The sequence below is a fragment of the Populus nigra genome, chromosome 10 (genome assembly GCF_951802175.1).
Source record: "Populus nigra chromosome 10, ddPopNigr1.1, whole genome shotgun sequence".
NCBI classification, from domain to species: domain Eukaryota; kingdom Viridiplantae; phylum Streptophyta; class Magnoliopsida; order Malpighiales; family Salicaceae; genus Populus; species Populus nigra.
In genome coordinates this window covers 9,499,852-9,515,151 of record NC_084861.1, presented here as the reverse complement: position 1 = coordinate 9,515,151, position 15,300 = coordinate 9,499,852, and the positions used below count along the sequence as shown (strand labels likewise).

The window sequence follows — 15,300 nt, the reverse complement described above, 5'->3', positions numbered from 1 at the left end:
TCACTGAATGGTAAAAAATATACATAAATCTGGTGATAACTTGGTTGTTCCCGCCACAATAAGTCCTAGTATACTCCTTTTGGGCTATAAGCTACTACACTTAAACTAGTAATTAACTATCATGAATTCAATAACGAAACAAACCTCTAAACAATGTTTAATGTGCTGAAAAAAATTCAAATTAAAAATAATTATTCAAAAATAATAAAATAAAAACAAAAATTTTAATATTAAAATTCCTCATTATAGTCTGAATCTCTAATTTTTTTCATGTTTTTAGCATATTTGAGTCTTGTTTCAAACATGTCGTTCTCTCTCATGTGTATGAATTACTGGGCCTACAATATATAGTTGGTAAGTTTCAGATGTCTAGTTTCCAACCCAACTTGAATTGGAACATGATTCAATTAGTAGCTCCAGATATGTTCAAAACGGTACACAAAGATATAGTTTGACATACTTGACCATCTGAAATATTATGTTCCAAAATTCCATTTGATCTAAAATTCTATCATAATATATTTTCATGTGTCTAGTATTTTCCTGTAAAAGTTTAGGTTTATCCAATATACGGTTTAAAAAGATATGTTCAATCTCGTAAAACTGATCAGAAAACATTTTAAAGCAAAATCTAAACTTGAGTTAGTTTATATCATAAATTTAATAAACTCGTAAAATCAAACCGAGTTTATTGATTTTATACAAATTAAATTTGATTTTATTAATTTTTGAATTTTAATATAATTTTACATATTAAATACATTAATTTTATAATTTAACTCGTAATTTTAACCACAATCCTAACAAATATCAATGTCAAGGAAATTTTATTTCGTTTATCAACTTGTACAAGAAAAGAGAGGAGCCCAAATCTTTGGCTTTCGACGTGACATTTTCATTAACTTCGGACATTATCTCCGAAGCTTCTCCACTTGACTGCAAGCACTTGGGATAGCACTTGGGATATTTCATGATAGTAATAAAATGTTTTGAGATTTAACTTGATTATTAAAAATTTTAAATTAATTTTTTAAATATTTTTTAATGGTTTTAATATGCAAATTTTAAAAATATTTTTTTTAAAAAAATATTTTTTTAATATATTTTCAAATAATTTTTTTAAAAAAACAATTACTACCGTAATATTATATACTACCCTTAGACAGTGACAGTGACTGTGGTTTTGCTTTTCTTCTTTCTTGTGAATTAAGATAAGATCTTGACCAAATCTTTGAATTTCTGTCCACCCTTTTGCCCATGAGACTTTTTATTTATTTATTTCACCAATTGTTTGACCGAATTCAGTTCTGGGACATCTTGGTAATAACAGTAATAACAAATATCCAGTAAACCCAGAAGATGTCTTTGCTGAAATTGCCTTCATTCTTCTGGTTGGATTGTTGATCTTGAAAAGTGAAAAATATGCTACGATATTGCTTTGGGGGGCATTAAAAGTTGATTAATCTTGGAAGTTTCTGTTTCTCAACCAATTTCTAATTCTAGTATTTGCAGATATCGGTGGCGAGTTGCAGGTTTGTATCTGGTTTTCATTATCAAGGTCATTTGATCGGGTGCGTTGCGGCTGGAAAATTCACCCGCCTCCGTCTGCAATTTTTATAAGCCTGGCTCCCTTTGCGTCCCAGATATCGTCCGAAACCCGCTACCCACGTCAGACTAAATCTAATTTACAAGCAAGAACAAGGTTGGATACCATTCGAGACTTAAAACATTGTTTGCAAGGTGTTTCCCAAGTTATCTTTTATCAGGGTTTTGGATATTTTTATATAAAAATATTAAAAATCACTAAAAATATATTAATTTGATATAAAAAAATATTTTCAACTACAAGTTTAACCTATGTTTATATTCTTCATGGTAAATTAAAATTATATGAAAGACACAAAGAAATTATCATCATCATCATCTAATGCATCGAGTATCAGTTCTTGTAAATGCTATGTTTAATATTAAAATTCTTTCCCCAAAAAACTCTTACTATTAACAACCAAATTTTTTTCGAGAATGCAGGGATACATGAGAAGCCATCCTTCGCCCACTCCGAAGTTTTTGAGGGAGGATTTGTTTGGACCCCTCGATCATATAAATGCCAGCACTGGACTTTATGGGCCTGGTAGCTTATATCTTTTAGATTGAATTGACAGCCCACGTTACCAACAGGCCTTTGATGCTCTGCTGCCAGGCAAACTGCTGGCCTTTGTTTTGGATAGTGGACGCTGACCTCACGGATATATATATATATATATATATATATATATATATATATATTAAAGGTGTTTTTAAAATAATTTTTATTTAAAAACATATTAAAATAGTTTTTATTTATTTTTTACCCAAACACATAAAAATTATTAGAAAATATTTAAAATATATTAATTTAAGTTTTTAAAAACAAGAATCGAGTCATTTAATAAAAGCATCACGGAGTCACTTACTAATAAAAATGTAAAGTGAGTTTTCATTAGTCTACTTAGCACCAGTAAAAATAAAAATTATAATGAGTCTGCAGAGATAGTACTCTCTCTCTCTCTCTAGTTCAGCCCTAATTTTAGGGTTTGCAAAACCATAGTTTTTCTTTTATAACTAAGATGATTTTCATACCAGAATTACGGAGGTTGTTGTTTTACGATATTTTTATTTTATTTTTATAGTTGTTTATTGATTCACTTAGGTTTGAGAATTTTATTTAATTAAGGATTAATTAGATAGCTTGGTTTAGTTTCTTATTTAAAAACTCATGTGCGCTATTTATGCAAGACATTTTGATATTAGTAATTTATCAAATAAAAATTCTTTTTTACAGTTTAGCTGTAAAATTTAGGGTTTGTAAAAACCTAATTCATTTTCATTATATTTTGCAGGTAAGATTGTAAATTGTCTACGTTGACTATCTGTATCGATAAACTGTTCATTTTGTTGCTAGTTTCCATGATAATTTGTAATCAAGCTCGTGAAATCACGAAAGCAATTTTAGATGTTTTTTAAAAGTATTTTTTTAAAAAAAATATGAAATTAATTTTTTTAGTACTTTTAATAGTTTTAATATATTGTTATTAGAAAAAATAAAAAAATATATATTTTAATATATTTTTAAACAAAAAAATATCATACATTATAAAATCAAATATACTTAGCCTAATGGTATAGGTCAAGGTATGATAACTCATGTTTTCTTTCTCTCTCCTTTTGTTCTTCATGGAAAGTTATATAAATATTAGACTACACAATAGAATAGTCTTTCCTTTTTATATTATTTAGACAACTAAAATAATTGGGGTTTTTCATGGTGCTTTGCTATTTATATGAAAATAAAAAAATTTAATATATCTTTTTAAATTTTTTTATAACAAATTTTAATATATACAAAAAATAAAAGGTGAGAGGTCACGAGTTTTAACGTTGAAAAACACAATTATTTTATGAAATGGGACATACATCATTCATATGTCTTTTTTAATAAAAATAAATAAAACAGGGTTAAGCACGGGAGTCTGACCTACTACAATGGGTTTGGTGTTGACCTACAACTAAAATAACTGGGGTTTTTTATGATCCTTTCTATTTATATGAAAAATAAAAAAAATTAAATATATATATATATATATATATATATATTAATTGTTTTATAACAAATTTTAATACATACAAAAATAAAAAGTGAGAGGTCACAATTTTTAGCGTTGGAAGACACAATTATTTTATGAAATGAGACACACAACATTCATATATCTTTTTAATAAAAATAAATAAAACAGAGCTAACCACGGGAGTTTGGCCTACTACAATGGGTTTAGTGTTGGCCTACAACAAAAATAATTGGGGTTTTTCATGGTCCTTTACTATTTATATGAAAATAAATTTTTTTAATATATATATATTTTTTAATTATTTTATAAAATTTTTTAATATATATGAAAATAAAAGGTGAGAGGTCACAAGTTTTAGCGTTGAAAGACATAATTATTTTATGAAATGGGACACACAACATTCATTTGTTTTTTAAATCAAAATAAATAAAACAGGGTCAAGCACGGGAGTCTGGCCCACTACAATGGGTTTGGTGTTGGCCTACAACTAAAATAATTGGAGTTTTTCATGGTCCTTTGCTATTTATATGAAAATAAAAATTTTTAATATATATTTTTTAATTGTTTTATAACAAATTTTAATATATATGAAAATAAAAAGTGAGAGGTCACAAGTTTTAGTGTTGGAAGACACAATTATTTTATGAAATGGGACACACAACATTCATATGTCTTTTTAATAAAAATAAATAAAACAGGGTCAAGCACGGGAGTATGGCCTACTACAATGGGTTTGGTGTTGGCCTACAACTAAAATAACTGGGATTTTTCATGATCCTTTGCTATTTATATGAAAATAAAAAATTTTAATATATATGAAAATAAAAAGTGAGAGGTCACAAGTTTTAGCGTTGGAAGACACAATTATTTTATGAAATTAGACACACAACATTCATATGTCTTTTTAATAAAAATAAATAAAACAGGGTCAAGCACGAGAGTCTGGCCTACTACAATGGGTTAGGTGTTGGCCTACAAACAAAAATAACTGGGGTTTTTCATGGTCCTTTGCTATTTATACAAAAATAAAAAATTTTAATGTATATTTTTTAATTGTTTATAACAAATTTTAATGTATATGAAAATAAAAAGTGAGAGGTCACAAGTTTTAGCGTTATAAGACATAATTATTTTATAAAAATAGGACACACAACATTCACATGTCTTTTTAATAAAAATAAATGAAACAGGTCCAGCACAGGAATCTGCCTTACTATAATGGGTTTGGTGTTGGCCTAACTCATTGCTAAAGTTTTTTTCTTATTTTTTCCTTCTTTCTCTGTTTTTTTACTCCAAAATGTTTTTATAAAATTCACTTTCTTTTTATTTTGACATAGTTCTTAAATATTATTATAAGCTTTTTATTTGAATTTTAATATTTTTTCAATTATTATGTACATGATATGAAAATAATAATACAGATAATAAATTATTCATAAAAATTTGATTAAATTTGATTTTTTATTATTAAAATGCTTAAATAGATTTTGAATATAATTTTATAATGTTTATAATTTGTTTTTAGCTTTCAATCACGTAAAATTTGAACATGTTATTTTGATATTTTCTATTGAGTTATCTTAACAATTATAAAAAATATATTTTTAAATAAAAACAATGATTCCAATTAAAAATATTATATTAATTAAAATAAAAAAAATACATTAATAAAAAAAGTATTATAAGTTCAATAACTGCAACGACTCAAACCTTTTTCATTAGAGAAAGTCATCGAAGCACTTGATAGTTGATATATCTCTACTAACAACAAACAAAGAAATGAATAGGAGATGTTCTGCACCTGGGGGGCACATAGCTTTTCCATAAAGTAGCTGGGACAGCATCCTCGTATTGTTTGGCGGTTTTTCTTCGAGCCCACCACCTCATGCATTATTTCCCAATTGTTATTTATGTATTCGGTTTTGATATGCAGCTTGGGGGTTAGACTTCGTTGAATTGGTAGGTAAATAGATTAAATTGTATTTATGTAAAATTCAAAAAGATGAAGAGATCATGATCATGATTTACAGCAGAGACTGGGACCTGCAATTTCATATTCTGTGCTTCAATGCATCCATTAATTCAAGTACATGAGACAGGTGCACTCAATCCTTACAGTAATCAAGGAATGCGACATCCCATGGTCCTGTGACACCAGTGACTGCATAAATTCAGAAAATTGTCCGTTTTGTAGTAGATCTCGTTTGGCAGTAGTAATTTAATGCTGGTACAGGAAGAAGAAGAGAAATTAACGAAGGAAAAGATAAGGAGCAGCTCCTTGATTATCTTGATATTTTCCACAGCACACAACTGTTTATTATAAATGCCATACAGGAATTGACTTCGTACTTGAGTTTTTCTTACAACAATGCTGCAAATAGACAGCTGCTATGAGGAAATTTTTGGCAGCATAAAGTTTTTTTTTTGTTTTTCGTAACACTCAAGTTATTTTTTGTTCTTGATGTAACCAACATAAGGCTTCATGGAAGATCCTAGCCACAAAAGACCACTGTATTCTTCAACTTCGCTCACAGAATCGAGAGCATTGCCACCATTTCCATCCAATACATTAACCACTTTACCACCTGAAGTCAGTCTAACTGCTACAGGATCATCCACAAACCAGTCAATAGAAGTTTCTTGTTGTAGTTTTGTAGAATCCAATCTTCGAATCTTTCCTCTTCCAGTATTTAGCGCAACCCAAAATTCTCCATTAGCAGTCCTCTTAATGTTATCAGGGAATCTTCCCAGTTGAATAAAAGTTTCCTGACGTCCATGTATTTCAGAACCCACAAGGTAAAACTTTAAGATTCGCATTGTAAATGATTCGGCAACTAGAATAAACGAATTGTCCTTGCTTAGAGCCACTCCATTTGGAAATGCTAAGCCTTTGAGCAGCACTGTCACTTTTTTGGTATTTGGATCATATTTCATTAACCTTCCAGTTTTATCAGCGCTTATGATTGCCAGTAAATACTCCCTGCATGATCAAAGAACTAAAATAGTAATTTCTGGGTAGGGTACCATACCAAAAACAGTTAAGTTGCTGAAAAAATTAGCTAGCTATAGAAGAAAGAAGAGAGAAGGCTGGAAAAAAGTAGTACCTTCTTTGGAAATAAATGCTACTGTCAGTGAAATAAACCACTCCTGTTCTGGAATCAACATCCAAAGCATTCATGAATCTGAAGGGAACTCCTTCAGCTGAAGCAGCAAGTTGTTTAGCCACTCCACCTTCCGGTCCTACTACTAAGAGTCCATAGTACGCGTCTGCAATGTAGAGATCACAAGTTGCAGAGTTGAATTTGAGGCCTAGTGGTCTTCCACACACCGGTTCCAGTTTGGTGTTTGTTGAGCCATCACACATGTGTCTATCTCTATTGGAATCAAGTTAAAAACCGACAATCAGTTATCCCCATTAGCTGCAACTTGCAGGAGTACTGCAAGGTCTGTATAAGTTTTGACTATCAATCAATTACTACCAAGACATGAATTGAATGTTGCATAATTGCGACTCTTGAACACTTTAATAGTCACATTAAGGTTCTGTCTGATCTTGCTACTCTTACAAATAAAGGAGACAAGTTCTGACGCTGCTACACTTATAAGCAACAATAAGTTTTCTATCCAATTTTTAGAAGTAGAAATACTTGATCAATTTTTTTTTGAAAAATACAAACAAGTTATCTAAAAAAAAAGAGTAAAAATTAATCACTAGAAAAGCTCCTTTTTTTCTTGCTTTCCTTACGATCAGCTTAAAATTAAATATATAATGCTTTACTTACTTACAGGAACATTTATAGCCCCCCCTAAAAAAATCGCCAATTTAGTCAGCAATTAAATAAGATACTAAATAGCTTATCCATAGTTAAGTGTATTTAGAGCTACAATGAAATTATTTTTTTACCGTTTAATTTTTAAAAGTACTATGATTTTTATACAGTGAAAATTTATCATTCTTAATTTGTTAGAGGGTAGCACTATTTATTTTTTTTCAATTATTTTTTTTTAATTTTTTTTTCAATTTCATCACTGAGCATTTCTTTTCATTGAATTTTTATGTCAAGTTTGGTGTCAATTCTTTTAATTGTTATTTTTTAATTATTTTCTTAATTGATTTGTTTTTTCAATTTTATCGCTAAACATTTAATTTCATTTAAATTTTCCCGTAATATTTAATTTCAGTTGGTTTTTATGTAGAATTTAGTCCTACTTATTTTAATTGATTTTTTTTTTGTTTTGTATTGTATTTTTATTGACTTATTTTTTTTAATTTCATCCCTTAATATTTATTTAGTTAAGAATTTTGCTTCTTTGTTTTTTTAGGTTTGTTTTTATTGAGATCATCATGGTCTCATGACCCAATTCATAGATATGAAAGATTAGTTCGAGTTGACTTTGATATTTTTTTAAAAAATATTTTTTTCAAATATTTTTTTTTCAATATTGTTTTTGCTTTGCTATTTATAAGGTAATCTTAATTTCATGTATTAGGTCATGTGTTTGATTTGTTCATCCGGGTTGGCTGTCAGATTCACTCGAGGTTTTTTTTTTATATATGTTTTCATCATATCAGTAGTTTTCCATTCCAAATATTTTTATGATATATTCAACCTTTCATAATAATATTTTTTTATATAATATGGGTTTATTCAATCATTTTTGTTTATATTTACCGTTTAAGTCGTGGGTTCTTTAGGTTGGATTTATCTTTTATTTATTTAAAAAAATTTTAGTAAATATAATCCGGTAAATATCTTATCTTTACAATTTTTTTATTGATTATTGTTAATGACTTTTTTTATTTCCATAAATGGTTATCAAAATATTTAGCTAGATGATTGCATAGACTTTTCAAATGATACTTTTATTTTTTCATATAAAAAAACACATTGGAGCAGTATGAATATCTAATATTTTTTTATATAAAAAAATTATAACTCACATGCCAAATTCATGATTTTAATGTTTTTTTAGTTTTTTCTTTCTTTTCTTTACACCTTTTTTTTTTTGGATTCTTTACCCTTTGCCTATTTATACCATTATTTTTTTCATTTGTTTTTCAATGATTTTTCTTTACACCTTTTGTTTTTTGAAATTTATTCTACGCAAACTAAGAAAATGATGTTTCACTAAAGCAATTGCAATATTGTTCTATTTTTTGGTTATGTTAAAAATTAATTTGAGATCTTATGTATTTTTATTAATACATACGATCTTTATTATATTTTATTATATGTAAGCGTCGACTTTGAGATTCATGGTTATGTTTTTTACTTGATTTTAAAAAAATATATTAATAACACCTATACATTAATTCTTTTATGTTAGAAAAAAATTTATTCGACTAATAGCTAGACGAGTTGAATAGACGTGTTAATTTTTTTTTTTGCATTTATTAACACAAATAGTTCTCATAAGTGTTTTGATTTATAATTAATTTTTTAAAAAAATAAAATTAAAAAATTACATATTTATTTTTTATTTTTTACCAAAAAATTTATCCGAGCCCTAGTTTTGGTAATGAATTTGAGTATATATCTGCTAGCTCTGTTTCTCATTTTGATGTATGTCTTTGAGGATTTATTATGTGATGAAATCACTCAGACTATCAGATGATTTCCTACATATGAAGTGCTTAAGTAGTATATGTAAAAAGGAAGATAGAGAACAAAATGAACTGCACATGTATATATATATATATATATATATATAAGGGCTTGAGGTCTTGCCTTTGAGGTGAAGAGACAGAAAATTCTATCCAACCAAGCTTGGCTCCTTGCCATTTCAGGATCCTGCCATCCGAGACACTAACATATGGTCCTTTGCCATTGCAATCAAAGGCAATGCTTTCTGGTCCAACGACTGCAGGGAGAGCGAGCTGGAAGTAGTTTTCAAGGCCGTCCTGGTAAAGCATTTTATCAGTGCATGAGATGCAATCAAGTGAAACGAAGAGGAAAAGGAAGCAAGGAAACAAAATTTTGGAAGAAAAGAGAGTATTCATGGTGGATAAGAACAAGATCTTTATCCGTGGCTAAAACAGAGATATTGCACAATCAATTATAGTCAGTACGGGTATCTATTTATAACGTGACCAGCACATCCATGGTCTCTCGTAGAACTGAAAATATAATATATGTAAATCCGAGGAAGTATTTTTTTGTTTATTTATTTATTTATTTATGTGAGTGTTCAGATTAATTTACGTGCATCTTGACTAATCTTATGAGCTCTGAAGTTAACGATCATGTAAGCCTCCAGTGACTTTAAAATTTATGAGACTCGAACTAATAACTTATAAAGAGCAAACTCAAGACATGAACAATTGAGTTTTACCCTTTAAAGTTAATTTATTTATATGTAATGGTGCGGTAGGGTTATTCACGATTAGGTTCGGTCTAATTTAAATCTAAAATTCTAATTAAATTGGAATTTTAAATTTTATAAATTTTGACATTAACCAAATTTAAAATCAGTTCAATTCGAATCAAGTTATTCACTACAATGATAAAAATTAATTTAAATTTTTGTTGCACATTACATAATTTTATTTAAATGAAAGATACAATTGATCGATTATTTACAGAATATGGCAGAGAATGATTGGAGTTTCTAACGATGACTATATTAATAGTGTGGTGCCAGAAAGCTTTTATGTGAATATGAACAAATGAGTTTTGTTATGGAAGCCATTGCAAATCAACTGTGAAATGATTATAATAATCATTAAAAAAAATTGTATCTTAATTAATTGTAAACTTTATTATTAATACATTATAACAGTAAAAATATTATATTGTTATGTTTATTATTGTATCTTATTCAAATTAACTAGATGGAGAATTTCTCTCAAAATAATGATAAAAAAATATCTCTGTATGTCAAAATGTAAAGAATATTGTAGAAAACATGTTTAGTTTGAAACACTATTTTTATTTTGTTATTTTTCTCTAATAAAAAACAATATAATATGAACATATTTTTCAGTTTTTTAGGTTAGAAAAATATTCTGAAACGTTAAAAAATGAGAACGTGTTTTGTAGTTTTCTACTGGAGAAGAAAAATTATGAAAAAAATGAAAACTAAAATGAAGAAGAATAAATGTTTTGTGTTGGTGCACAACTCCTTAGTATCCTTTCTCTTTTCCTCTCTCTTCACGAACCCTAACCAATATCCACGAAGAACCACAGATGATGCCCGCACTAGTAACTTAGTACCACAATAACATTTTATTTTATTTTTATCAATTTGATTACCTACCACCGTGTCTCACAAAATCACTATAGTTTTCTCAGATGGTGTTGCCTGTTTCTCAAAAAAAAAAAAAATGTTCAAGAATTCAAGTTACTCGAACTGTGTAAATGTCACCTTGTGGTGCTAGTAATAATAAAATCCATCAGAACCTCTGAGACTTACAGTGTAGAGAGAATTAACAATTGTTTGGAAATACGATAATGGTTATTTTTTAATTAAAAATTATTTTTAATATCAGTATATTAAAATAATTTTAAAATATTAAAAATAATTAATTTAAAATAATTTTTTTATTTTTTTAAATATTTTTGAAATATAAAAATAAATAGGACTCGGAATTGACTTTTATGAGGTTGGTCATTATTTTGATTTAGGTACCCATTTTTAACGCAGCCATTTTGATTATGGATTTGCTCCCCGCACATGTTCGAATCCTGCAGTCCGTGTTTGCCCCTTTTTTTAGTTTTATCATTGTATTCTATTTCAAAATCCATTGATTTAATGATTTTTATAGCAATCAATATATAAAACATCGACTAAAAAAAATAAAATTATTGATTGCTGAATCCCCGCTTGACTAGAATGTAGTTTTTCTTGTTTCGGGTTATGCCTCGTATTTAATTTTTTTTTTTTTTAAAGCCAGAGAGAGTCAACAAAAGATCTCACGTTAAACCTTGAAGAGTACTGCAAGAAATTAGTAGATTGGACCGATACCAGAATATGGTTTTCTCGCAGTTGTTGAAGTTCAATTAAGGAGAGAGCAAGTTGATTGTCCGGTGGACGGATTGTTTATTTTTTTTTCAGCTGGCTCGATCTGACTTTGACAATAGGCAATTATGGCAAGATTGGACGTGAAATCTTGAAGATACATGCAAGTCTCGACGTTCTTCTTTGTATTTTTTGATCAGGAGCACTACTCTTGACGTTATTTAATATTTTTGTTTGGAAGATAATAATGCTGTAAGCTTCACTTGAAATAGATTTAAATTCTAGATACTTTAATTTATATTATTATTTTTATTATGTATTGAGAAAAGGAATCATTATAAGGTCCAGAATATCTCCCAGTAAATCACATAAAAATTAGCTCCATTTATACATGCCAGCTTATACAACTGTTGCTTGTCCTTTCCTCTCGCTGCTCCAACACAAGCCATGTTCAATGAGGAAATTCAATAATATTGGTAGCTGGCTAGCTAGACCTTGATGAAGGTAGTATGTGTTCTTCGATAATGTTTCTGTATTTTTATTTTTTTTGAGTTTTAAGCGATTTCTTTCAAAAACAGAGATCAGGGCTTCTATCTTGATCATAGAATCTATGAACGCGGAGGTGGGTTCGATCAATCTAAAAATTTAATTGAGTTTGGCCGTTGCTCACACGACCTGTGACCATAGGATCCACGAACGTAACAAAAGCTCTTTTTGTGTCTGTTGGATACTATGAATGAGTTTTTAAAAGTGTACGGGAGTGGCGGTAATCCTTTCGAAATCATGGTTTCATAAATTCAATATACTTGAAACCATGTTTTAGAAAAAGTTAGCTTCCATTTTTTCAAATCATAGTTATTTGAAAGCTCAATCCAAATAGAGTTTGTTTCTCACGAATTAAGTTTGAAATTAATGATTCTTAACCGTGGATTAAAAGTAATTAAATACGTTCAACAAACCATTTGAAAATATGATAGTTGTTCTTTTAAAAAATATTTTTTTATTAAAATAATATGTTTTTTTAAATATTTAAAAAATTACATTGCTAAACAGGAAAAAAAAAAAAAAAAGAAGCCCCGGTACGGCAACATTTCTAGGTCTCGCCTGGGAAGCCCCGCAGTCCCGTGATCATAGCTCCCCCCCTCCGGTGGTTACCTTTCACTCGATAGTATAAAAAATCATAAATGCCGCAAACACAAGTCCATGTGTAATATAGTATCCATTTTGAACAGAATTTTGTGATATTGGAGATAATTTCCCAATAATGCAAGCCACTATTCATCTGAGACAGGAACTAGATACCCAGCGAAGATTGTCTACGAACAATAAGGGTGGTCTTTAAGACTTTAAGTAGCCTATAATTCGGACCTACCCAAAACTAAAGTCATGTCGTTGACAGAGGGATGTGAAGTTGTATATATATGCTGTACACATGGGATGGGAGACACGAGGGGTCATGCATATTATATGAAAAAAAAATCTCTGTCTAAGTCTCTGGCTTCTCAATTATTCATAGAAGCTCACATTTGTAGACTTTGAAATCTGAATATTAATGCAATTGTCGGTTGCAGCTTGAGTTCGCCTTCTTCCAGATCGGCGGGCCGATCAACATGATAAAGGAAGGGCAAGAATAAGACTAGTCCTCGAAGCCTCTGCAATTCTCAGTCGAACCCTAATTAAGCTGTCAACTTTCTCAACGAGATGCCAATTTAATTACTAAGCTTTCCTCGACCGGACGCTTCCTCTATATATATATATATTTTTTTGCGGAGACTCTCACGTTTCAAGCATTAAATAGAAGGCCCAATGGGGCAACGGATGAAACTTTGTGTAGCTAGTGAAAGAACTTGGTTGTTTGTCTATTTCTTGAGAATATAAATATAGTCGGGAAAAACTTAGAGATGTTTGATAGCTAGTTTGAGGTTCAACCATGAAATAAATACAATCAAGTAATTTTTTTGAGAGTGTACGCTGATTATATAAGTCAGTTAAAGATGCTATTTTTTTTTTCATTTCACGTTCACATTGTTCACATTATAGAGAGACTCCAGCACCTCTATATAACAAATCAAAATTTAAGCGACTATTTCTGATCAAATATAATATCTAACATATAAACGAGTAGAGGGGAGCAAAAAAATAAAAAAATAGAGAAAATCAGAAAAAAAAATAATCAAAAAAATTGAACCGTGAAATAAAATCGATTAGAATTTTTAAAAAACTGACCGGTTTGATTTCGTTTTATAAGCCTGGAATCGAAAAAACCGAACCGAACCCAAAAACAAAACTATGAAAAAACTGAGTCAAACCGGAAAAAATCAAGTCAAACCGGTTTGAACCGGTTTTTGTTCTAAAAAAACCAAACCGAAACCGATTTCAGTTTTTTAAAAAAATTCAGTTTTGTTACTTTTTTTTGATAAAAACCGAACCGAAAATGATCATCCTTATAAATGAGTCATCCAAATCAATTTCGGAGGCATAATCTAGTAATGTTGGCAATTGGCTAAGGTCGCGTTTGTTTTCCACTAGTTTTTGTGTTTGCGGTGAAAAAAATGCAGCAAGGTTTTTGGTAATAAATCAAACCACGTTTTATGCTACGAGGCCCACTAAAAAAATAAGTTTGAAACGTAATTTTTGTGAAGCAATTTTTATATGATTTTTATTTTTTTATTTGCTTCAAATTAATATTTTTTTGGTGTTTTCAGATCATTTTGATGCACTGATATCAAATATAATTTTTAACAAATAAAAAAAATATTATTTTAATACATTTCTAAGTAAAAAGTACTTTAAAAAGTAATTACATTAATATATTAAAATATTATAAAAAAACTAGTTTAGAGAATTAAATTCATTCGCGATGTGAACAATATTTTTTTCTTGAAAAACTAGTATAGAGTGAATTAAATTTACGCGTATAATAATATCAATTTATATCTGATAATATTTTATCTAATTTTATTACACGCTTAAAAAGTTATGAAAACTGTAGTTTTTATCGGATGAATTTTGGATAAAATATTATTAACACACTATAAAAAAAAAGAGAACAGTGCAAGTGAATTGCACTGTTCACGTGAACAGTGCAATTCACCCGTGAACAGCAGTGAATTGCAATGTCCGCAGGTTTCTACAGTGCATGCAAAGCAGGTTTTCGTTGCCTTTTCTTTTCAGCGTTTTAAACGCAAAAAACATGTGGACCCCATGCACAGTAAACTAAGTTTTATTATTACCAAACGGTTGCGGACTTCGTTTTAATTAAAACACAGCCGCAGCCGCGTAGACAAACAGCCTCTAAGTGGGATGTCCACTAATCTTTGATTTGATTTTATTTTTTTAAAATAAGTGGTGTGACTGTTTTTTTTTGAAAAAAAAAGTATTAAAAATAAATTTTAAAAAATAAAAAATATATATATTATTTCAATATAATTTTAAATAAAAATAATTTAAAAAACAGCCCACTGATCCCTCTTGCTATCTCTTAGTTCATACTTGGGCTAAAACAGTGTAGGTTTCAGCTCATTAAACTAGCCCCATGATAGTCGAATAGCTCGTTGATTTGGGCCGAAGCTTTGCGCCTGGCGACCAAGGGCGAGGGCATCTTGGATTCTTAGCTCCTCGAACCGAGAGGGCTTTATTTTTATATCCTCTTCTTTTCTCTGGTTTTTGTTTTTCCTTTTTTTATTATTATTTTTATGTCAGGGGTCGCAAACTCAGCAATTTTCTCACACGTCAC

General features: G+C 29.2%; 1 protein-coding gene across 1 annotated transcript; it reads right to left on the bottom strand.

Moving 5' to 3' along the window:
* Positions 1-6,050: 6,050 nt before the first annotated feature.
* Positions 6,051-9,519, bottom strand: LOC133705281 (protein STRICTOSIDINE SYNTHASE-LIKE 10-like). Its single transcript, XM_062130420.1, has 3 exons — positions 9,335-9,519; positions 6,710-6,973; positions 6,051-6,585 (listed from the first exon to the last, which is right to left on the bottom strand). Exons 1-3 carry the CDS (start codon positions 9,517-9,519, stop codon positions 6,051-6,053), a joined length of 984 nt encoding a protein of 327 aa, XP_061986404.1.
* Positions 9,520-15,300: the final 5,781 nt, after the last annotated feature.

What these genes read in the sequence shown, in the direction of transcription:
- LOC133705281 (XM_062130420.1), bottom strand. Translation starts at nt 9,519, where the DNA reads ATGCTTTACCAGGACGGCCTTGAAAACTACTTCCAGCTCGCTCTCCCT. An exon ending in TCTGTCTCTTCACCTCAAAG is followed by an intron (nt 6,974 to 9,334) that starts GCAAGACCTCAA and finishes CAATAGAGATAG; the next exon opens with ACACATGTGTGATGGCTCAA. An exon ending in AGCATTTATTTCCAAAGAAG is followed by an intron (nt 6,586 to 6,709) that starts GTACTACTTTTT and finishes TTGATCATGCAG; the next exon opens with GGAGTATTTACTGGCAATCA.